This window comes from Amblyomma mixtum, chromosome 3, assembly GCF_055824585.1.
Source record: "Amblyomma mixtum isolate Tamu chromosome 3, ASM5582458v1, whole genome shotgun sequence".
NCBI classification, from domain to species: domain Eukaryota; kingdom Metazoa; phylum Arthropoda; class Arachnida; order Ixodida; family Ixodidae; genus Amblyomma; species Amblyomma mixtum.
The window spans coordinates 13,104,295-13,126,774 of NC_143014.1; the positions used below are offsets into that span (position 1 = coordinate 13,104,295).

The 22,480-nt window shown below is 54.9% G+C and overlaps 1 protein-coding gene across 5 annotated transcripts in view; it reads left to right on the plus strand.

Moving 5' to 3' along the window:
• Window positions 1-22,480, plus strand: part of RhoBTB (Rho-related BTB domain containing) — a 451,872-nt gene that overhangs the window by 27,575 nt on the left and 401,817 nt on the right. For 3 of the 5 annotated variants that reach the window (XM_089578199.1, XM_089578196.1, XM_089578195.1), the window contains exon 2: window positions 11,114-11,165. The exons of the other annotated variants lie outside the window; for them this stretch is intronic. In XM_089578199.1, the coding sequence (XP_089434325.1) occupies window positions 11,125-11,165 (41 nt within the window). In that variant the 5' untranslated portion in view covers window positions 11,114-11,124. The remainder of the gene's footprint in view (window positions 1-11,113; window positions 11,166-22,480) is intronic. 5 annotated transcript variants of the gene reach the window in all.

Below are 22,480 nucleotides of genomic sequence, written 5' to 3' on the forward strand. Positions count from 1 at the left end.
ATTGAAGGCCACTTTTTCCGGTTGATATATGGTGCAGTGGAGCCGTCTGGCTTTAGGATCTCAATGTGGCTGCCATCAATGCACCCCACGGCGTTGCGGGGCCCTTTCCCACCGCTTTTTCTCAGGAAGGCAATTTTGCTGCGGGCCATGTCGGCAGCGCTTGGCCAGCATATTACCTCACCGCTAACTGCTTGCAGAAAGTTCAGTACCCGTTGCATGCACAGCACAACCAACGATTCAGACACGTCAAATCTGTCAGCTACCGAGTACATGCTTGTTTGCGCTCCAAGGTAGGTCAGAGTTATAAGGCAACTCTTTTCTGCAGTGATTTGTGGACGACCGGAGACACTTTTCGGGTAGAAGGGCGACTGCAGGAACCTCGGGCACAAACTGTCAAATGTCTCGCGCGACAGCCTGAACAGCCTCTTGAATTCAAAGTCCAAGTATTGAGTTGTCACCTGCTCAAAGTAGCCGTTGGCTCGGTGACGGTCGACCCGCGCCACTTTGCACAGCGCGACAGAAAGCGCACTTTCAAATTCTTCATCGCTGTCGGAGTCAATGAGTTCCATGGCCGCTGCCAAATAATGCGCCATTTTGACCAACTGTACAGTGCTGAGCGTTGAAATATCACAATACCGCGCACATGTAAACACATGCAACAAACGCCAACATACAAGAATTTACCGCAGCAGACGAAGGCCTGCACGTTTCTACACTTTTGTCCTCGATTTGACCGCTGCACCGAAGGCGCTAGTGTCGAGCTACACTTAGAACTGGCGCTGCACTGGCACGGCACTTTTGGGAACTAGTGTAGAAAGTGTAGCCAAATCGAGGAGACCATCGGCGCGTGTTTTCGCGGCTCTCGTCGTCGCCTCGCTGTCAACCGAACCGCAGGAGAGAAGAAAAACCGGTCTCAAAGCAACGCGGGAAAGGCGGGGAAGTACTTCTGCATGACGTCAACGCGCAGTGGCCGGGCACATTGAACAAGTAGTAGCATCAAAACCTCCTCGCCACTTCGTGGAAGCGTCCCGTGGTAGGGTAGGCGGGAGGGCGGCTTGAAATATTCGGTAGTGGGTTGTAGAGTGTAGTGCACTGCACGGGCTCGGGCCAGCCCGAAAGCCCGGGCCCGGCCCGGCCCGCGGGCCGGGCCGGGACATGATTTATTTTGCCGGGCCTGGGCCGGGCCCGGGCCTGAAGTTGCGGGCCCGGGCTGGGCTCGGGCTTAAAGCTGCGGGCCAGAGCCAGGCTTCGGTCCGTACAGAAACGGCTGGTGTCCGACTTTTCATTCAATATTGCAGAGTGAAGTGCAGAACTGCGGCATTGAAGCAGCGACACGGATGAGCTATGAGTTATAGTACGCGCTGAGGAAAAACTAAGCTTTGTTCATTGACTTATTTATTTCCTTATTTCCACACCGCGGTGCAGTAACTGTAAAATTCAACCGGCCTTAATTGGCCATTGATCATTCGCGTTCCCAAAACATACCTATACACTATCAGAAATGCATTAGGGAAGAACATATTAGTTAAGGACGCTTATGGTCTTCAAGCACATACCATGAAATACGCAAGCCTTTTAGCTTTTCGTTTCTGCTGAAAGGTGACCAGTTCGGCTATGAGCTCAACCTGTGAGATCGCGTTCAGTAAAAAAAAAAAAATGTCATCCTACTGCTTGCTAGGCAGCCTTAATATTTATACTTCGCAGGCGGCAGAATATAACTGATTACAATCATGGGGGAACGCAGAGTAGACTAATACGCGTATATGCAGCCCTTTTTATTTGGCTCTCGGAACTTCCGAGTTTATCTTTGCCCACCTACACGAGATCAGTCTCCAAAAGACGGGCCTGGCGAGAACTACTCTTCTTCACTTCCTTCTGGGTTAAAGAGAACCAACTTTCTTTACTGCGGTTTCAGAACCTTTGTCGGCCAGTTCCTTATCGGTGTAGTAGCAGTCTACTTGCTCGGTTACTGTGAAACGGGCCGGGCCGGGCCCGGGCTGGGTTTCACTCCGGGATTCACGGGCCGGGCCCGTGAATCCCGGAGTGAATTTAGCGGGCCGGGATAATTTAGCGGGCCCGGGCCGGGCCCGGGCTTGAAGCCGCGGGCCTGGGCCGGGCTCGGGCTTCAGGTCGCGGGCCCGGGCCGGGCTCGGGCCTCAAATTAAGGCCCGTGCAGTGCTCTAGTAGAGTGAGCACCTCCTCGCCATTCCGGGGAAAGGCGATGGGAGGGACAGGACAGAGACGCGGAGGAGCCCTGGAGGAAGGAACAAAGGCCGACAGAAAAACCGTTGATAAGCAGTTTTTTTTTATTGCGAACGGACCCAGCTAAAGCAGGGAAGGTGGTGGTGAGGCGAAAGAAAAAACATTGGAAAACATTTTGCGCAAAAGCGTGCCACTCGTGTGAGGTTTCTGCGTGTGTTTTTTGTTTTGTTTTGTTCGCTTGAGCGCTGTATCTCTTCTCTAGGCCGAATTGAACCTGCGGGATCGAACCTGCGTCTTTAGGGTCAGCAGCCGAGCGCAATAACCACCGAGCCACCACGGCGGCTAGTAGCAAAAGCTATGCACCACATGTTGCATGGAGACGACTAAAGCGCTTGTAATGCTGTCGTATGTGAAGAACATTGAAACAGGCGACCGTAGTACACCAGAAACAATGCATTGCGATATACGCAAAAAAGCGCGAAAAATTCCAGGCAAATTTGGGGCGAATTTTTTGTTACTATGAAGTTTAAATTGCAGCTCATCACAAGAGTGAAACATGCAAGGTCTTGCTATTTGGGCACGCTTAGCCCTTTTAGGTCCGATGTAGGATATGCAGGCAGGCTAAATGTGACAATGTCAACTCTTGCCATGTACAACTAATGTGTGTGGGACTGTTGATAGGTGTTGCCCGGCAACTCGCTAATGGCACATGAAGTTTCTGCATTGTGAAGCCCAGAGTAATCTGCGCAGGACTTACGAAGGCTGCAGGCGGAAATATACTAGCTTTTTGCCCACACACAGCTGCCTTGGCTTTGTCAGGGTGCTGCACAGAAATCCCCTATTGCAGTTGCCCTCAATTAACCCTCATGTAGCCCGCATCTTTCATGCACACACTGCATGTTTCGCCACTGCGCAGCCCACGCTTAGCCCTTTTCTACTAGGTATGAAGGATACAGGCGGGGAAGATGTGGAATGGCAAATGTGCCCATTCCCAGCCCAAGTATTTTCTGCTCGGGACCCCTGTAGGCTACAGGCGGCAATACTGGTGTTAGCCCACACGGAGCCTAATTGGCTCTGTCAGGGTTCTGCGCGGGCAGCCTCTGTTGGGGGTGCCCACACTGCACCATCATGTAGCCCCATCTTTTATGCACACAAACTGCATGCATGGGAATGGCATGTGGGAATGACAAACGTGCCCATGCCCAGCCCATGCGGGACCGTCGCAGGTGTTGCTGAGACAGCCCAAACTGCATGCCTACACTTCGCCACTGTGAAGCCCAAAGTTTAGCCCCTATATTTTCTACGTGGGACCCATGTAGGTTGAAGGCGGGAATACCAGCTCTTTGCCCACACAAAACCACCGCCGCTCCCTCACGGTGATGTACGGGCAGCCCCTTTTGGGGTTACTCACACTTCACCATAATAGAGCCCTCATCTTAGCCCACATGTGTCTGCGGTGGGACCTAGGTGGGCTGTCCAGTCTGTTTCAGCCTGTGCATTGCCGAGGAGGGTCCCACTCAGGCATGAAGTGGGCAGCCCAAGCGTTTTGTGGCAGTACCACACCCACGAGGGACCCATGTGGGTTTATTGCGGGAGGCCACCAGCCCTCATTGCCCATGTTGGACCCGCATGAGCCCGCCACCTTGTGCTGCTGGGGGAGGCCCTTAAGCCACGCTGTGCATGGAGAGGGGCCATGCCCTTACCCAACCGGCGACCACCCGCGCAACCTGCCTCTGCAGCTGTCAGCTGGCAAAACGAAGCATGAGAGTTGAGCGACCGAGCTCTCGATCCCTACTCGTATGGGAGACGGGCAGCCTGGGCTGCACCGTTTTCTGAACCGCGTGCTGAGGGACGCCAAGCGCTCCAGCGCACAGCGGAGGGGGAAACCCAAATCAGCCGACCCTTTGGTCGTGCAGCGGGTGGACCCAGGCAGGGAGAGGCGCCATTGTCCCGCGACCAAGCTCGCGGTGGTGTGCGCTGTTTCCGCTGCCAAGAGAGGGGCCACTTAGCAAGAGAATGCACCGTAGCCAGACCTCCTGTGAGACAGGGAAACGGCGGTGGGGGTCGGTTGTAAAGGGACGACCGGCCCAATCTTTACTAATTCCCTCTGCGGACAGAGCAAGCTGTCTTGCTAGCGCGCACGCGCCGTTTATTCTGGTCACCATTGCTGGGCGCGAATTTTCGGCGTTACTGGATACAAGAGCCAGTGCCTCCTTGTTCAGTGAAGAGGTGTTGTCCCACTTGAAAAGCACTTGGTGCGCTTGCGGGACTGCCGTACGGCATTCAACCTTGCGAAAGGCGTAGTCCATTCGGCTGGCGCCACAAGGCTGACTGTCAGGTGGGGAGAGCGGACGAGACGCACGCGTTTCATCCATCTCCCAGGGCTCAGTGTGCCCATGATTCTCGGAAGGGACTTTCTCCTGAAAACCGGGATCGTGGTGGACACTGCGAATGGCGGCTATCGCGACGGACCATTTTCCCAGCTTAAGCCGTGCATCAGCCCATCGGCGTCAGTATCTGCCTGCGCAGTGAAGGCGTTCGGAGAGTGCCACGCTCAGCGGACGGGGCCACGCCCTTGTGTCGAGCGTTCCGTCGTTCAGCCTCCCCTTTGGGACCGAGCGGCGCGGCACGACAAGGCACCACATCCGCTGGCCGCCTGTGCGGTAACATTGGATGACACACAGAAGGCTCGTTTGACAGCGCTGTTGCGTCAGTACGATGAGCTCTTCACAGATCAACCTGGCTGTACTACTTTAGTGAGCCACAAGGTCCACACTGGAGATGCGCTTCCATTGAAGTGCAACCGCAGACCCGTCAGCCTTGCGAAAAGGCAGGTGATCGATGGGTTGCTAGATGAGATGCTGTCGGCGGACATTATCTGTCGGTCGTCCAGCAGCGCCTGGGCGTCTCTGGTTGTGTCGGTGCCTAAGAAAGATGGCAGCCACCGTTTGTGTATGGATTATCGCCGTCTGAATGCACTGACTCGCAAGGATGCCTCTCCACTCCCGACGATCAGCTCAATCGTAAGAGACCTGGGCAGTGCGCGGTACTTTTCCATGTTAGATGCCTCCAAATGTTACCTAAAGGTCCAGATGGCTGACACTGATCGGTCTAAGACCGCGTTCACGTGCCACAGAGTGCTGTTTGAGTTCACTCGTATGTCCTTTGGTCTCTGCAATGGTCCTGCGACTTTTCAGAGGCTCATGGACCGCGTCTCCTGGGGGAAGCGAAAAGGTCCCATGCCATGTGCTATCTGGACGGTATCGTGATTTATTCACGAACCTTCGGTGAGCACTTAAGTCACATTGCCGACGTGCTCGAGAGGGTACAGGCTGCTGAGATGACTTTGAATCCTGCGAAAGCCCAAATAGCGCGGACCCGAGTTCAGTTGCTAGGGTTCACGCTGGGCGAGGGCTCCATTGAGCCAGATGCGGAGAAACTTCGAGCCATACTCGAGTTTCCCGCGCCCAAGGACGTACGCGGCCTCCGCTGTTTTCTGGGAATGACCAACTTTTATCGGTAGTTCATCTCGTCCTGTGCCCGCCTGCAGGCATCCTTGACCAAGCTCTTGGGAAAGACTGCCGCGTGGCGATGGGGGCCTGAGCAAGAGTGATCCTTTCGCCTCCTGTCTAGTGCCATTGCCGAGACAGCGCAGCTCAGGCTACCCGACCTGACCAGACAGTTCGTAGTCCAGACTGACGCGAGCGATCTGGGTTTAGGAGCAGTTCTCCTACAGGAATTCGATGGCGTGCTGCAACCGCTGGCCATTGCCAGCCGCTCCTTGCTGCCGTCGGAGAGGAATTGTTCCGTGACCGAGGAGGAGTGCCTCGCCATTGTGTTTGCACTGCGGAAATTCGACGTCTACCTTGATGGAATGCAATTCGTTGTGCAGACAGACCACAGTGCACTCAGTTGGCTGATGCGTGATGCGGCTCCGCGAGCCTGCGGGTCGGCTGGCGCGCTGGGCTCTCCTGATACAGCATTACGACTTTTCGGTGCTGTATCGGAAGGGGAGCACGAACGTGGTAGCTGACACGCTATCCCGTGCCCCACTCGCCAGCGGCGCCTTGATGCCGGTAAGCGGAGGGGGCGAAACAGCGGACCAGCCGCCGGGCAGCAAGGAGGGGGAGCCCGCAAACGGGTTAACCCATTCCGCTAAATGTACAGTAACTCTACGCTAACCAGGCAAGCAGCGCTTCGCAAAGCGGACGAGAGGCAAAGCTCTTCGTGAACGCCTCTGAGGTGCCGGCGCGAACGGAAATTTTGGCTGCCAACCTGAGTGGGGACGAGACCAGGCTCCCCTCTGGGGTGAATGGAATCGTTTTCAGCCGGAAAGAGCTACTGAAAGCCCAGCAAAATGACCCCTTTTGTCGGGCGGTGAGCGGCGGTCTCGGGGAGATGGAGCGCCGTGACGGTACTGGTATTGTAGCGGGCGCAGGGGGGCAGAAGCCATCGTGTGTCGCGGCGAACCCCAGGGGTTCATATTTTCTGGACCACGACGGGCCCGTGCTGAAGTACATAGCTACCAATGATGAGTCCATTGATCTGTTGAAGCTGGTTATCCCCAAAAGTCTGAGAGACGCACTGTTGCGATTCTCTCATGACGAACCACTGGCCGGTCATCTGAGTAGCTCCAAAGTTTTTGCAAAACTGAGTTAATCGGTGACGTGGCCCGGCATGAAGCGCGACATTTTCCGCTATTGCCGTTCCTGCCATGTCTGTCAAGCGGTGAAGTCACGGGGTGGCAAGCCGCCCGGAATGATGAAACCGATTGACAGTGTGCGTCCGTGGCAGATGGCCACCTGCGATTTGATGGGGCCTTTCCCCAGGAGCTAGCAGGGGTTCATTCACCTGATGGTAGCCGCTGACCATTTTTCCAAATGGGTCGAGTTGTACTCGCTTCGGAAAGTGTCAGCACGAGCGGTCCAGGATAAACTCCAGGAAGTGTTTTGTCGGTTCGGCTTTCCGTTCCCTCGGAATCGAGCACTACACCATTTCGCCCTACCATCCCCAGTTAAACTTGACCGAGCGAATCAACCAAACGCTCAAGCCAATGCTGGCGGCCTTTGGCGAGTGTCAAAAGGATTGGACAGACCATTTGAGTGAGTTCGCGTTCGCCATTCGAACAGCTGAGAATCGCTCAACAGGTTTCTCTCCCGCCTTCCTCAACTTCGGGGGGAGGTGGCGAATCCAATGTTAAACGTCGTGCAGAGCCAGCTCGGGGATGTGCAGACGCGGGGAGACTGCTCTGCTTATGCGTCGATGCTTGGGGACCGGCTTGCTCGGGCTCTCAACAAAGCAAGGGAGGGTTTGGCGGCAGCCAGAGCCCAACAGAAGGCTCAATATGACCGCAAGCACCGCCGCCTGACTTTTCAGGTGGGTGATCTTGTCCTGAAGTGCACCTGCGTGGCAATGATGCGTCGTGTACCTTCTGGCGGATCCCCTTACGGGGAAAACCAGCCGTGCCCACATCGCAGACGTGAAGGCCTACGCGTAACGGTCTGATGAGCTTGCGCCAGTACCCATTGGTATCAAAGGCAAGCGCAAAGGCACAACTGGTGCTGCGGAACGCTAGCGTACCGAGCACCTGTACAATCTGAGGCGACGGTCACCGGTGTGATTGATGCCGGACGGCGGACTCTTCCGCAACCGAAGGCGCGCAGCCTCAGCTAGCTGGCGAGTTTTCTCGTTGGGCCCTATCCACGTGAAGCACGGTATGTTCCTTTGTTTTTTTATTGCGAAAGCAATACTACGCTAGGTTTTGAGCCGTCAGCGTGGTCCCGGCGGTAACCACGTTTGACATTTAAACGACCTCTGTAGTGACATCACACCGAGCGGAGGAAAAACTGGAGACCAGCTCGGCTCGTCGGCGCGGTCCCAGGGTAACCACGGCGCTCCGCGCACCTGCTGCGCGCCGCAGCCGCGAGGAGGCGCTCGCTGTGGTGTACGTCACACTAAGCGAAGAGAAAACTGGAGACCAGCTCGGCTCGTCGCCACAGTCCCTGGGTAACCACGCCGCTGCTGCTCTCTCTCTCCTTCCCTTCCTCTCTCTGAGAGAAGATTACGTGTGGGTGTGTATATATAAGGTGTTTCGACCAAGGCCTCGTTTGCTTTCGCAACCTACCGGGCGTAACCAAGCTAAGCCTCTGCCAATTTTTTTTGCAGCATGCTCAGTTCCAGCCTTGTGTGTTTATATATTTATTTATTTGTTCGTTTTAGTCAGTTTTTAGCCTCTTTAGTTTCTTATTTGTTCATTCTGTTTTCGTTTACCGTTCCGAGGTGTACATAGGTAATATACGTTTGCGTTGATGCTCAGTTTTTTAACCAGACTTGTATTGCAGTCTATCATTGTTTGCTTGCTTTGTAACACCTATTGTTTAATATATCTGTCTTTCATCGATTGCCGAGTACTGCCCTACAAGCCTTTATGGCTTGGGCAGACTTGTCTTAAAGATTGTATTCTGTTCTCTGAAAATAAAGGTGTTTATTATTATTATTATTACATATGTAAACTTCAGCCGCTCGCGCTTGCACTTATCTTTTGAAGCGCAGAGTTTGCCTTCTTTTCTACAGCGCGTCTTTTCTCCCTTCCTTCCCCCCGTGAATGGTACCCATTAAGCAGCCCATATGTCGCGGCGCGAGTTTTGTGCGACTGGTACGGAGGTGTAGTGCGCCAGCCCTCGCCGGCACAACTTACGCGTGCTTCTTCCCTACGCCTCCGGCAACGTGAGGTGAACGCCGTTGCGGTCGAAGTCTGCGGTGTCCCTTCAAAGAACCAGACCGCACCCCGCGCGCCCCCGCATCTGGCGCGCCCTTTCCTTCTCCTCCCCGCCGCAGCTCCGTTACCCGGGGAATAAACGGTTGAACTGAACAGACTCTTGTCTGAGGATCTCCGAGCAGCTTACGCCCTACAGAGGGGAAGTTGGTGGGGCGTCTGGGGGAGCGGAAAGTGCATCCTTTGACCCTCGCCGCGGCGCCTCGGGACGCCTCTGGTCCCTGTCGCCGACCGGCGTCCGCGCACGTGCCGGTGTGTGTGAGTGTGGCTGTGCGCGTGCGTAACCGTGAGCAGAGGTGACGCCTGTGAGTTGTGCTGTTGTGTGCGTGAGCGCGGGGACGAGAAGGACCCCTCGCTGTTGCCGCGTTTACACCTCAGGGCGCCGCCGAACGCCCGCGCCGGTTTCAGCCGACGTGAAAGGGGTGCACTAACTGTCTTGTGCCCGAACGTGACGTCGTGCCCGAGGGCGCGGGTTTAGTGCTCTGCCGCGACCCCGTCGTCATCAGCGGAGAGAACACCGCCTTCAGTCATCGGCCCTCCCAGCCCGTTCAACTTGAAGTCTGCGAGCGGTGATTCGCCGACAGACCCACTGGGCCGCGCCACCGAACTTTGAGGCTTTCATCCACTTGTGACATAAGTGTACAGTTGTATTCACATCGCCTTGTGTACTGTGTATATAATCTGCATGCTGTTTAGTTTTCTTGAAGCGTATGCAAGTGTTTGTTTGTTTTCCTTTGTGTTTGTGTTTTTTTAGTTTGTTATGGCTGGAACTGAAAAGTAGCTAGCGTTTTTTTATGTGAATTGATTTCTTTATTTTGCCGCGTGCTTTCGCCGATGGATAGTAGGGCATTTAAGGAGGGGAAAATGTGGGAATCCTGGCTTCCCGCCGTTGCCTTTGCGCCGCTGTTCTCTTCCATCCCTTGCTGCCGCCTCAGGTGGCGGAGAGGCGGCTAAATGACTAACCGCAGTGGCTCAGTGGTTGTGGCGCTCGGCTGCTGTCCCGAAAGACGCGGGATCGATCCCGGCTGCGGCGGCTGAATTTCGATGGAGGCGAAATTCTAGAGACCCGTGTACTGTGCGATGTCAGTGGACGGTAAAGAACCCCACGTGGTCGAAATTTCCGGAGCCTTTCACTACGGCGTCCCGCATAGCCTGCGTCGCTTTGGGACGTTAAACCCCAATAAACCGAACCAAACCAGACTAATCAATGTGATTTGGCCATAGCTCCGCCCGTGCTCTCCAAGGGCCTTTTGGCGGCATTTCGGGACCTGCTTGGGCGGCTGCGCCGCACGACCGTCCGAGCGGGGCCCAGAGAGAGATCCCTCCGAGACAGTGTAATGTGCGTACGCTTTTGTTTATCCGCGCCGGCCTTTGCCGTTCGGGGCAGTGCAGACTCGAGCTCGCCAGCACGGGTCCTCTGACCTGCAGCGGCTCGAGCCTGTCCAGCGACCTCCGACAGGCATACCTTGCGTTGATTGCCCACTCTCTCTCGCAACCGGCCCAACGGTCGACACGAGAGAGAGATCACAGCACTGCCGCGGGGACATTCTCCTGCAGCGGCGTGCTAGCGGCATGCGTTGCTCTAGTCGCTTCGTGCGCGCAGCAGTCTTGCTCCTCGCGCAACCCTGGGACGGGGTGACTGTTGAGTGTGTGTGTACTGCTGGAGGACGGCGTGAATAAACGTCTCCTTTGTGAACTTGTACGCCTATTTCTTTTGCGGCGAATCACTCTCCTCCCAGCGTTGGTTGAGTGCGCCGCAGCGGTGACCTAGGGTGCGTGTGGTGACGGCTGATCGGGGCCCTTGGCTCGCGCGAAGCTCGAACCCGTGGTGGTTGGTGGCCTGTGCCCACTGAGAAACCCACAAGTGTCACCGATCCTGGAAATTCACGCACTCGCATTCCCTTCGGATGGACTATCGATCGCCGCGTAATTTTTTTCTTGTTTCATATTCCAGATAACCGCTCGTTTTAGCAGATTCCGCGGACGTTTTGCAGGTCGTGCTTATGCCGACTTGGGGCTCGGCAATTGCGACGCTGTTCTAGATTGAGGGAATCCAGCTCAGGCTTTCGTGTGCACGCGAGCACACCTCTCTTGGCATTTTAGGGCTGAATGTGGCTTATGGTGCTCTCCTCGCAGTGCGCCCCCTCATGGAACCGAGGACGCGCCGCAACGGCCGCCACCAGGAAAGGTGGGTGAAGGGGGCGCCGTCAGATGGATGGAATGGTTGGAACGTCGTGGCGGTCGGCTTTTTTTATTTGTATTTTTTAAAGCCATCCGTCAGCTTAATGATGTTATCTTTCAATTCGCCATTTCCTTTAAGTAGAGTTTTTAATCGCGCACTTCTAACTGTACGTCCCTTCCCTACTTTTCAGCCACCAATCTTCCGTTCGTCTTTTGCTGACTTCCACCGCTAATTCATTCACATGTTCATTGTTATCACTAAACCTTAGGGCCTCAGGAAGAGTGACTGCCTGCATCGGCATCCGGATGGATGCTGCCGCATTGTAATATAAGATGTTCAATTGTTTCTGCAGATTTACCACACATTGCCCACGTTATCTTGCTCAAATTTCTTTTTGTAGCTACAGCACCCTGATCTAGCTTAAAAGAGTAGGGCACGGCCACTTGAGTTGTGGAACGATTCCTTTCTGATTTGCCTTTTCCACGTTCTGTGTAGTTGTACTGTTTGCTTCTTTTCCAGAATTAATACAGTTTTTGCCTTCTGCGTTTTTTGCCTGTCGCTTAAAGTTATTTATTTCTATGTCCTTGTCTCCTGAATGCTTACTGGTTGGTTCCCTAGTCTTTTTCTGCCACTGCTCTTTCTGTATAAGTCTTTAAACACCCTAGCTGCCCACCTCTTATTGTCCAATTTCCGCGGGCGTTTTTCATTTAATATTTTGCTCGGAACTTCCCCTGTGCTTCGAACGATGCCCAACCCATGTCCCCTGTATGGGGGTTCTTACCAGGCCGTTGAGCCTCCTCTGAGGTCTAGGCCGCGAACTCCGAGCTCCCGGTATCGCACACCTCGCGCGGCCGTTACCACGGCGGAAATGCGAATGAGGACACAGCGCTTTGCCCCGGGGCCAAACGTTTATTGGGTTCTTCCAAAATCGCTGGCTGCGACCCTTGCGGTGGTCGTGCGGCTGACGGGGCAAGATGACAACCAAGAAGGAAGATGGATTACTGGCTCATTCTTGTCTCTGTCCGGCTGCTGCCAGTCCCCGCCGAACTCGGCGCACTTGCCCGTACTCACTTCCGGCCAATCAGTGACCGGTTTGGGGAAGAGGGCAGCTCTCTCGATCGAACCTTCTGGTTGCTCGCCCGTGAGGTTCCCGCGTCTCCACGGCGCGCCTCGCCGGCCAGGGCAGCATTCCGAAATTCCCACATCCGTCACTGCCTTTTTTTGTGGCTTTGCCATGGGCACCTAGTACTTATCTCTCAACTTTCTGATTTATTTGTAGTCCCGACTGAACTTCTGCCCGTAGGCATGAAACCGCATTTCCAAAAGTAAACCGTGGCACCATTATTCCTTTCCAAATACCTTTCAGTACTTCATACTTGTTGTACCCTCATAATGCCCTGTTTCATTATCTCGGCATCCATTCACCCTTTTGCCCTAGAGACGGTTCGTTGGTTTCCATGTATGTCTGCCCTTCGTTTACCTATATCCCTAGATATTTTCATTCTACTAGTCTGGATATTTCATGGCCTTGTAAGCACCTGATCAGTGGATTCGTTGAAAATCATCATACCTGACCTAAAAATGCTAAAAGTGAAGCCTAAGGCTTCTCCTTCGTCTCCATAAGGATTAATTAGTCTAGAATTCTTCTTGACCATCAGGTGATAGTACAATATCGTCGGCATAGATTAAACCCAGAGTCACTGGATAAGTTTTTGAGAGTACCACAATACCCTTCTACCCACTGCCAGATTTGTAAGCGTCATGGCTGACCGTGACTTACGTTCCAAGTAGTGTAATCGCACCCATGGTTTCCTGCGCAATCGCCTTCACAACATCTTTATATTGTCACGAAGAAGATTAAGCTAGCAGTGGCGTGGGATGCGCTCTTGCTAGGCCAGCGGCTATGTACGAATAAATGATCTCTTTGCCATCGATCATCGCGCCTCATTCTTCGGCTGGCCACCACGTAATATTTGGTGGAGCTTGCGGGGTATCACTAATTTCTGATACTCTTGGTCATCGTGCTTCGGAGCCCTGTGTCTGCCTTCTTCCATTGTCTGCGGGTTCCTGATCCGCGTAGCCCGGCTGTGCCCCAGCCTGCGAGACCCAAACCGACCTCGCCATTGCCCCCCCCCCCCGTTCCCCGCCCCAACCACCTGACGCGATGAACTCCAGCCGACACAATGAACCGACCTACCGACCCCGTTGACCCGAGACGCCACCCGCTTGTGAGGACACCGCCCCCTGCACATGCCATTCGGCCAACTCCTCCTGGCGACCTGCGGCCCGGAAGCTTCGTTGAAGAGGACTCATTCGCCCATCTCTTTCATCGTGGTGGCCAGCACTTCACCCCTCTGTCCCTTCTGTTCGACTGTCCTCTCAAGCCCATCACCACTGCGTGCGTGTCCTCGTCAGCGCCCTTTTCATGATCGCGACGATCGCTCGGTGGCCCCGGGTAGTGTCGCGAAGGAGACGAAGCTGGCACTGGCGCGGGATGGAACGCTCGTGCTAGGCCGGCGGCCATTTCAACGGTCTCTGTCATCGGTTATCTCGTCTCATTCTTCCGATAGCCGCCACGTAACAATATTGCCACTCTGCACACTCTTCTGGCGGCACCATGCGGCCGAACTGTATATTTTGTCGCGTAGCCTAACGTCTTCCTCCCGAATGAGCGCGGCTCTTCGGCGAGCCATGTCCCAGTAAATGGCTGTCGGTGACATTTAATGATTTAACGCGACGGTGTTTAACGATTTAAGGCTGAACTCCATGTACGCGAAAACTCACGCGAACGCGACAGCGGCAAGCGACGAGCGGCACCGTCGCGCGAAGCGAAATACCCGTGTCGCTTGTCGTGTCGCTCGGATCTGCACTCACAGAAAATTTCGCTCGTCGCCCGGAAGTTGCCAACGCGATTAGCCAATAGCAGCTAATCTGGCAGCGTACGTCACTACCGAGCCTCTTGCCGGCTCTGGCAAAGATGGCGCTGGCTCTGGCCGGGAATCTTGCTTCACCACCGATTCGTCGTTGTCGCTACGCTGTGCCCCACGTTCACGGCAAACTAAATACGCACGAAGCTTTCGCTTTCTCTGAACTTGCGTCAACCACAAAATTTTAGCGATAAAACACCCCAGATTTTCAGATTGCTTGTGTTTATTGTGCTGCTAGGTTTAGCGAGTATGCGTCGTTTGAGGTGAGAAAGCGCGCGAGGTTCAAACGGGTGTGCGCCCCACGTTCAGGCAACATGGCGGCGCCCGTGACAATAACATAAAATGACATGCAATGACATACAATGACAAAGCTGTAAAAACGTTTTATTTGATATTTTTCTGCCCAAAATTTTAATCCTTGCAAATAATGTGACTCTTGTTATAAACGCAAACAGCTTTGCGGTGTATTATGCCAGCAACACTGATCGTCGTCTCCGTTTCGCGTTCGCGTTGTCGCTATGCATGGAGCTTGGCCGGTGGGCGAAGGAGCGACAGCCAGCCGTCGTCGCCGCGCCGCCTCGTCGCGTCGCTTACTTTTTCGCGTACATGGAGCTCAGTCTTTAACGCGACGACCCAATCCGACGACCTCACCGATGTGCTATGAAAGGCTCCGCTGAAATTTCAGTAACCGCCGTCAATCATGACGTGCACGCACTTGTGGATATCGGCGCTGATTTTTCTGTCATGAGCAGCCAGCTAGCCACGACTCTCCATAAGGTTCTGACGCCTTTGTCTGCACCGAAGATCAGCACTGCCGGCCGCCACGTGAGGCCGCCACTGGTGTCAGCGCCTGTCAAATACTTATCCGCGGTGTCACTTTCACTGGCACCTTTGCCGTATTACTCGAGTGTTCAAAGGATCTGATTCTCGCGGCATGGATTTCCTTTAAGAGTATGGTGCGGTTGGCGACTTTCGGGACCTCATGGTATCGTTTTCCACCCAACGAGCCGTTGATACTGACACCGAGCCCTGCCGCGCAGTGTTGCGCATTCGTCACGACCACGTAACGATACCACCACGAGCAAGCAAGTTTGTCACAGTCGAGTGGGATGACAGCTACCGTACTCGCGGCATCGTTGAAGCGAACATGTCGCCGCTACTTGCTCAGCAAGTTTGTGTAGCTCGAAGCTTTGACGAACTTGCCAATGGGTGAACCGACATCTTAGTGCCAAACTTTAGTTGTAACCCCAAAATATTGAAGAACTTGGCGGGCGTATTGGCCAGGGCTGCTTCTCCAACACATCGGGCCTCGTCGAGGTGGTGGCTACTGCCATTACGACCGACGTGAACTAGCACCAGTCTAAGCACTGCTTAGAAAGTCTTATCCACTCTTTCCGCGACTGTTTTGCATAGACTTTCAAGGTCCGACCGTTGCCGCTCACCAAGCACCAAATTATAGTTGATGACCAAAGAACACTATGTCAGCTCCCTTATCAGGTTTCTTCAAAAGCACATGATACCATCCGCCGCCAAGTTACACAAATGCTATAGGACGACGTCATAAACCGTCGACCAGCCCCTGGGCATCACTTGCCCTCGTTGCTGAGGCGGATGGCACCCTAAGGTTCTCTGCGTGGATTAGTGAATCCACGTCACGAAAAAGGATGTGTACTCTCTGCCGCTCATTGGTAATACCGCTGCGCCATGACACCTACTTTTCGTCACTTGACCTGAGCAGCGGGTAGAGCAAAATGGACGCCGACGAACGCAGCAGAGAGAAGACCGCCTTTATAACCTATGGGGGTTATTCGTGTAAAAACGTTCGAAGGGCTCGAAACAGTAGTCGCTTTTTAGCATCAGCGTGCCAGCTCTAACAGTCAGAGCTGCGACTCCCAACCCGTGGTGCGGTAAGTCGCCACCGCGGCGGGTTCGGGCCAGAGGGGACAAAGACGAGTAGTCTACTCGGATGAGCGTTTATTGCTCCCGAGCAATACAAGCAGCAACCAAACGAACAACCGCCGTGAAGAGGGAGTGGTCCGCTCGCGTACGAGGGTGAAAAGCACAGAAGAGGAGAACGCACGCGAAATGGTGGGGGAGGAAGGTTCCGCTCACCTCGCGTGGCTCCTCGCTCACGGCAGCCAAGCACACGCCGTGGAGATGTGTGGTGCGTGCGTATGCACGGCTGCTGCCAGAAGACCCACGAGCCTCGGGAGAAACGCGCCTTCTGCCGGGCTGTGGAGAGGAGGTCTCTCCGTTCTAAGAGGGGAAAGAGGGAAAGTCTCCATGGCGGCGTGCCCTCCCTCGCAAACCTCCCGAACGGCGCGAGCATAACATCGCGTGATAATTATGCGCGGCCATTATTATGGGGCACGGGATTCATGCGTATCCCCACATACTCCTGACGGTTTGTATGAGTTTAGGGTGCTACGTTTTGGCCTGTGCATGGCCCCTGCCACATTCCAACCTATGGCGGACAACATGCTTTCTGACCTGAAATGGCAGTCACGCCTGGCATATCTCGACGACTTCATGATTTTCTTTGAAACGTTTGAAGAGCATCTGAAACGTTTTCGCTCTGTTTGCGAGGCAATCTGTCCCACCGGTCTCTCCATCAAGCACTAAAAATGCCATCATCTTCATCAGCCCGACTACACCCACTGCAGGGCAAAGGCCTCTCCCATGTCTCTCCAATTAACCCTGTCCTTTGCCAGTTGCGGCCACTGTATCCCCGCAAACTTCTTAATCTCATCCGCCCACATAACTTTCTGCCGTCCCCTGCTACGTTTGCCTTCTCTTGGAATCCACTCCGTTTCCCTTAAGGACCAGCGGTTATCTTGCCTTCGCATTACATGCCCTGCCCAAGCCCATTTCTTCCTCTTGATTTCAACTTTGGGACGCTTTAGTCGCTTTGGGACGTTAAACCCCATAAACCAAACCAAACCATTAACCCGCGTTTGTTCCCTCATCCACTCCGCCCTCTTCCGATCTCTTAATGTTACACCTATAATTTTTCTTTCCATAGCTCGCTGCATTGTCCTTAACTTAAGCTGAACCCTCTTTGTTAGCCTCCACGTTTCTGCCCCTAAAAATGTCTAAAAATGTCACTTCGCGTTAAGAGCTGAAGTTCTTTGGCCACATTGTCAGCGCTCGTGGCGTTACCCCGGACCCCGAAAAGACTGCCGGCGTAGCTGCATTCCACAAGCTAGCAAATAAACGGAGCCTGCATTGTGTGGGGCTACACATGAATCCCCTGCCCCATAGTAACGGCCACGCGTAATTATCACGCGATGTTATGCTCGCACCGCTCCGGAGGTTTGCGAGGGAGGGCAGTCATGCCGCCCCCGCTTTCTTTCGCACCCCGCCGCGACGCCGCCGCGGAGACTCCCTCTTAGAACGGAGAGGAGGTAGAACGGAGAGACCTCCTCTCCACAGCCCCGGAGAAGGCGCGTTTCTCCCGAGTAGTAGTAGCAGAAAACTTTATTGACAAGCAAAACAAAATGCTCGAGGAGAAATGTACGATGGGTGGTGTCTTCATTTCAATACTCCACTGGCCTTGGCTGCCGCTCTAGCCTGCGCAACGAGTGAGCGCTGCTCATCAAGCTCCGAGCTGAGCAGAGAGGTCTCCCATTGCTTCTTCGTTCTATGTGTTGTGATGTCCGGGGCTTTCGGGCCCTTACATCCCCATGTAATGTGGTATGCATCGGGCCGGTCTTCGCCTCACGGGCATTCTCCTTTATAGCGCTCGGGGAAAATGATGTTGTATTTGTGAAGGTTGGGGAATGTATCGGTCTGGAGTTGCCTCCAGTCCCGAGATTCCTGAGCGTTAAGCTTTTTATGCGGAGGGGGAAAGTGCTGTCGTTGTGATCTTAGAAAGTGGAGTCGTGTGTTGTAGGTGACGGGAACTTCGGTAAGAGAGCTTGGGTCGGGGTTGGAGCCCGCTCGGTTGGTATGTCCTCGAGCTAGTGCGTCCGCGACCTGGTTGCCCTCTAATCCCGCGTGACCAGGCACCCACGTTATCTGATGCTTGAGGGAGGAATTAGCGCTCATAGAGTTGGTTACTATGCCCAACAGCTTTTTAGGTATTCTGCCTGCAAGTAGGAGCCGACAGGCTGCTTGGGAGTCTGTCATGACGTGCACACCCTGGTTACGGGCGTCGCCGTACTGGATCGCCAGTAGGATTGCTGCTACTTCTGCTTCCATGATCGTCGTGTGTTTCAAAGAGGCGCTGACAACCTCGTTGTGGGAGGAGTTCACAGCAACTGCCGTCGCCCGCATGGCCTCGCTGTGTGTTGCTGTGTCGACGTACGCCGTGTGGGGGCTGCGTGCCGCCGTCCGCTTCAAGTAGTCGATTCTGGCTGAGCGTCTGCCGGAGCCGCCTTCGCTCGACATGTTTTTGGGAATCGGGGCGACGTGCACCCGCGAGCGATATGTTGTTGGGAGGTTGGTCGTGCTCTGTATTATGTGGACGTCTGCCGGGTAGCCCACCCGCTCCAGAGTCTGCATACCGGTGTCCGTGCGGAGGAGGCGTGCACGTTGCGAGAGGAGAACAGCCTCCTGGATCTTCTCGAACGACTTGCATAGGCCGAGGGCCTCTAGCTTGGCGTTTAAAGTGTAGATTGGAAGGCCCAGCACATGTTTGTATGCAGTACGCAACATGGAATTGACTTTGGTGAGTTCTTGTCGAGTTAATTGCAGGTACGGTAGGCCGTAGGAAATGCGGCTCACCACAAATGCTTGGACGAGGCGCAGCGTGTCCTCCTCCCGCATGCCTGTCCGGTTGTGTGCCACCCTCCTGATCATTTTGGCGACTTGCTGTGTTGTGGTGGATAACAGCTTGATAGCGTGGGTGGATTTCCTATTACTCTGGAGCCATAAGCCGAGGATGCGGATCTGACGGGTCTCCCGGACGGGGACGCTGTGTAGGAGGACCTGAATGTCTCCTGGAGACTTGTAGTTACGTCCTTCTATGCGGATGATCTCTGACTTTTCCGGCGCACAGCATAGTCCGCACTGGGCGGCTGCGTTCTCGACACAGGTGGCAGCTTTCTGCAGAGTTTCTTTGGCCGCCGAGAGCCTTTGGTAGTCCAGATTGTTATGTCGTCGGCGTACAGTGTAAATCCGATGTTCGATACGGTTTGAAGGCTGCGAGCCACTCCAACCATGGCGATATTGAAAAGGAGAGGGGAGATGATCGAAACCTGAGGCGTGCCTTTGTGCGGCATGCCCTGGGGTTCCGAGCGTGTGCCTTCTATGCCGATCGTAGCTGTTCTGTTGGATAGGAAATTTTGGACGTAGTGAAAGACGCGTTCCCCACAATTTAGGTTGGTCAGTTCTGTGAGGATGGCATCGTGAGACACGTTGTCGAAGGCACCTTTGAGATCAAGGGCCATCACAAGGTGCTCCCCTCCGCTGGGAACGTGCGCCAGTACCTCCTCCTTGATTAGAAGGAAGGCGTCTTGAGTAGATAGCCCGGATCGGAAGCCTATCATGGAAGGAGGGAAGAGGTTGCTGTCTTCGATATAGTTCTGCAGACGAGTTTGGATCACCCTCTCGTATAGCTTGCCCAGACACGACGTGAGCGAGATGGAGCGGAGCGCCTCAAGTGTGGGCAGCTTTCCCGGCTTTGGAATGACGATGATTTCGGAGTGTTTCCACTCTTGAGGGATGAAATTCTTTTCCCAGAGCTCTTGGTTAATGTATTGAGTTAGGTCCTGAATTTGGTCCTTGCTGAGGTTGCGTATTATGGCGTTGGTGATTTTGTCCGCACCTGCCGCCGTATTACGAACGCAGGATCGCGCCGCAGCGTATATATACTTCTGCCGTAGTTATGGGGGCGTCCAGAGGCTCGCTCGTCTTCTGGCGGGTGTCGTGCACACGCACGGATGAGAGATCTGCCACGGAGACCGCTGCCCTTCCCATATCGACCGGCCACCGCGTGTGACTTGACCGACCGCCGCGGGCCGTGAGCGAGGAGCCACGCAAGGTGAGCGGAACCTTCTTCCCCCACATTTTTGCGTGCGTTCTTTGCTTTTGTGCTTTTCACCCCCGTGCGCGAGCGGAACACTCCCTCGTTACGGCGGTTGTATTGTTGCTGCTGTTCTATATTGCTCGAGAGCAATAAACGCTCATCCGAGTAGAATACCCGTGTTTGTCCCCTCTGGCCCGAACCCGCCGTGGTGGCGACTTACCGCACCGCGGGTTGGGGGTCACAGCTGAGTGCTAGGGCTGGCACGCTGGTGCTAGAAAGCGACGTTTTCTAGCACCAGCGTGCCAGCCCCAGCCCTAGCAGCAACAATACAACCGCCGCAACGAGGGAGTGTTCTGATCGCGTACGGGGGTTAAAAGCACACAGGGAAAGAATGCATGCAAAAATGTGCGGGAGAAAGGTTCCGCTCATCTCGCGTGGCTCCTCGCTCACGGCCCGCGGCGGTCAAGTCACACGCGGTGGCCGAGCGATGTGGGAAGGTCAGCGGTCTCCGTGCCAGATCTCTGATCCGTGCGTGTGCACGGCTCCCGCCAGAAGACCAGCGAGCCTCGGGAGAAACGCGCCTTCTCCCGGGCTATGGAGAGGGGGTTTCTCCGTTCTGAGAGGCAAAGTCCCCGCGGCGGGGGCGCGAAAGGAAGCGGGGGCGGCGTGAGTGCCCTCCCTCGCAAACCTAACGAACGGCGCGAGCATAACGTCGCGTGATAATTACACGCGGCCGTTACTATGGGGCAGGGGATTCTTGTGTATCCGCACATCCCCTCTCCTTGAAACTGCCATACGGCCGAGAAGTGACCGCGTTCGCTGAGATGTGTACCGAGTGGGACCGGCGAAACGCCGTTTAACTTTAAAACCAATTAACAAAAGTTTCAGCTCACAGCCACCGGCGCCGTCGTCGAAGGCCGTGGACGCCAGGGCAGGAAGACAGTGTAGACGACCGCCATGGACGACCGTGGAGCCAAGTATTGAAGGGGGTCGCTGAACCCACGTCCTGCTTGTAATGAGTCGGCCAGGGGCAGCTTGGCCGGGAGGCGCGGGCGGCAGAGAGGACCAGGGCAATTACGCACCATGTTGTCCCATTGCATAGCGTTCTGCAGGCCTCCACTCAGCTGGGTGAACCGCTGGCTCTTGGCTCGCCCTCATTTCCTCTCGGTGGGGCGTGGCAAAACCGCGCCGATCCATTTTCCCTCTGCCGCGGAGGACTTGCGAGGCGGGCGGCCCAGCGGGGCACCAAGGTTCTCTCGTGGCCGAAGCCGCGGGGACAGGGGGACTCAAAGACTCTGCTGCAGTTTTCGCCGTGGTAGACACAGGCCCCGCTTCTCGCTTCTCTCGCTCGCTCGTCCCGACCGGAAGCTGTTTTTCGGCATGGTTGCTCGGTGGTGACAGCGGGCTCTTGGTTCTGGAATGCGGCCGCCCTCCAAACGGCCTGGCCCTCGGTGTTCGAAGCCGCAACGGTCGTTGGAGCCTCCGCTGGTTCTCCTCCGGGCACGCTGTGAAGGCTGGCCTGCTGCTGTTCTGTATTGCTCGGTAGCAATAAACGCTCATCCGAGTAGAATACTCGTGTTTGTCCCCTCTGGCCCGAACCCGCCGTGGACTGCTAGGGCTGGCACGCTGGTGCTAGAAAGTGACAACTGCTTCTAGCCCTTTGAGCGCTATTACAAGAATAACCCCCATAATTGTTTTCTGGGCCTCTGGGCCTACTATTGCTGGTTTGGTCACAATTGCTTCAAGGTTACTGAACCCCTAACCCGCCTGACAAAAGACGCCTAACCGTTTTTCTGGGGCGAAGAACAGGAAAAAGCCCTCATGGAACTCAAGTACTATCTCCGATGTACACCTACACTTTGATACATCGATGAGGAGGCCGACACGGAACGACACTCAGATGCCAGTCATGCCGGCCTTCGGTGCTGTCCTTCTTCAGTGGCATGATGGTATAGAACACGTGATTGCATACGCCAGTCGCACTTTGTCCTGTTTCGAAGTCAGTTCCACCATGAGAGAAGAGTGCCTCACTGTTGTGAGGGCAGTCACGAAATTTCGTTCGTACTTGTATGGCCGCTCGTTTCGGGTTGTGAGCGATCATCACTCACTGTGTCGGCTGGCGACCCTGAAAAAGCCATTGGGGCGGCTTGCTCGATGGAGCCGTCGGTTAGAATAGTTTGATGTAACTGTCGTGCACAAGTCTGGTGAGAAACACATCAATGCTGACTGCCTGTCCCGTGCTCCTATTCCCTGCCACACGGACGGGTCCGACGACGATTCTGCTTTCCTTGATGTTATCACCACGCCCACCCTCGCCCCCCCGAAAGGGGGCAGATTCAGAACTGCTGCCCCTTATCGAGTACCTCGAAGGAACCGCTGCATCTCCACCTCGATACTTCAAGTGCGGACTTTTGTCATTGTTCTTG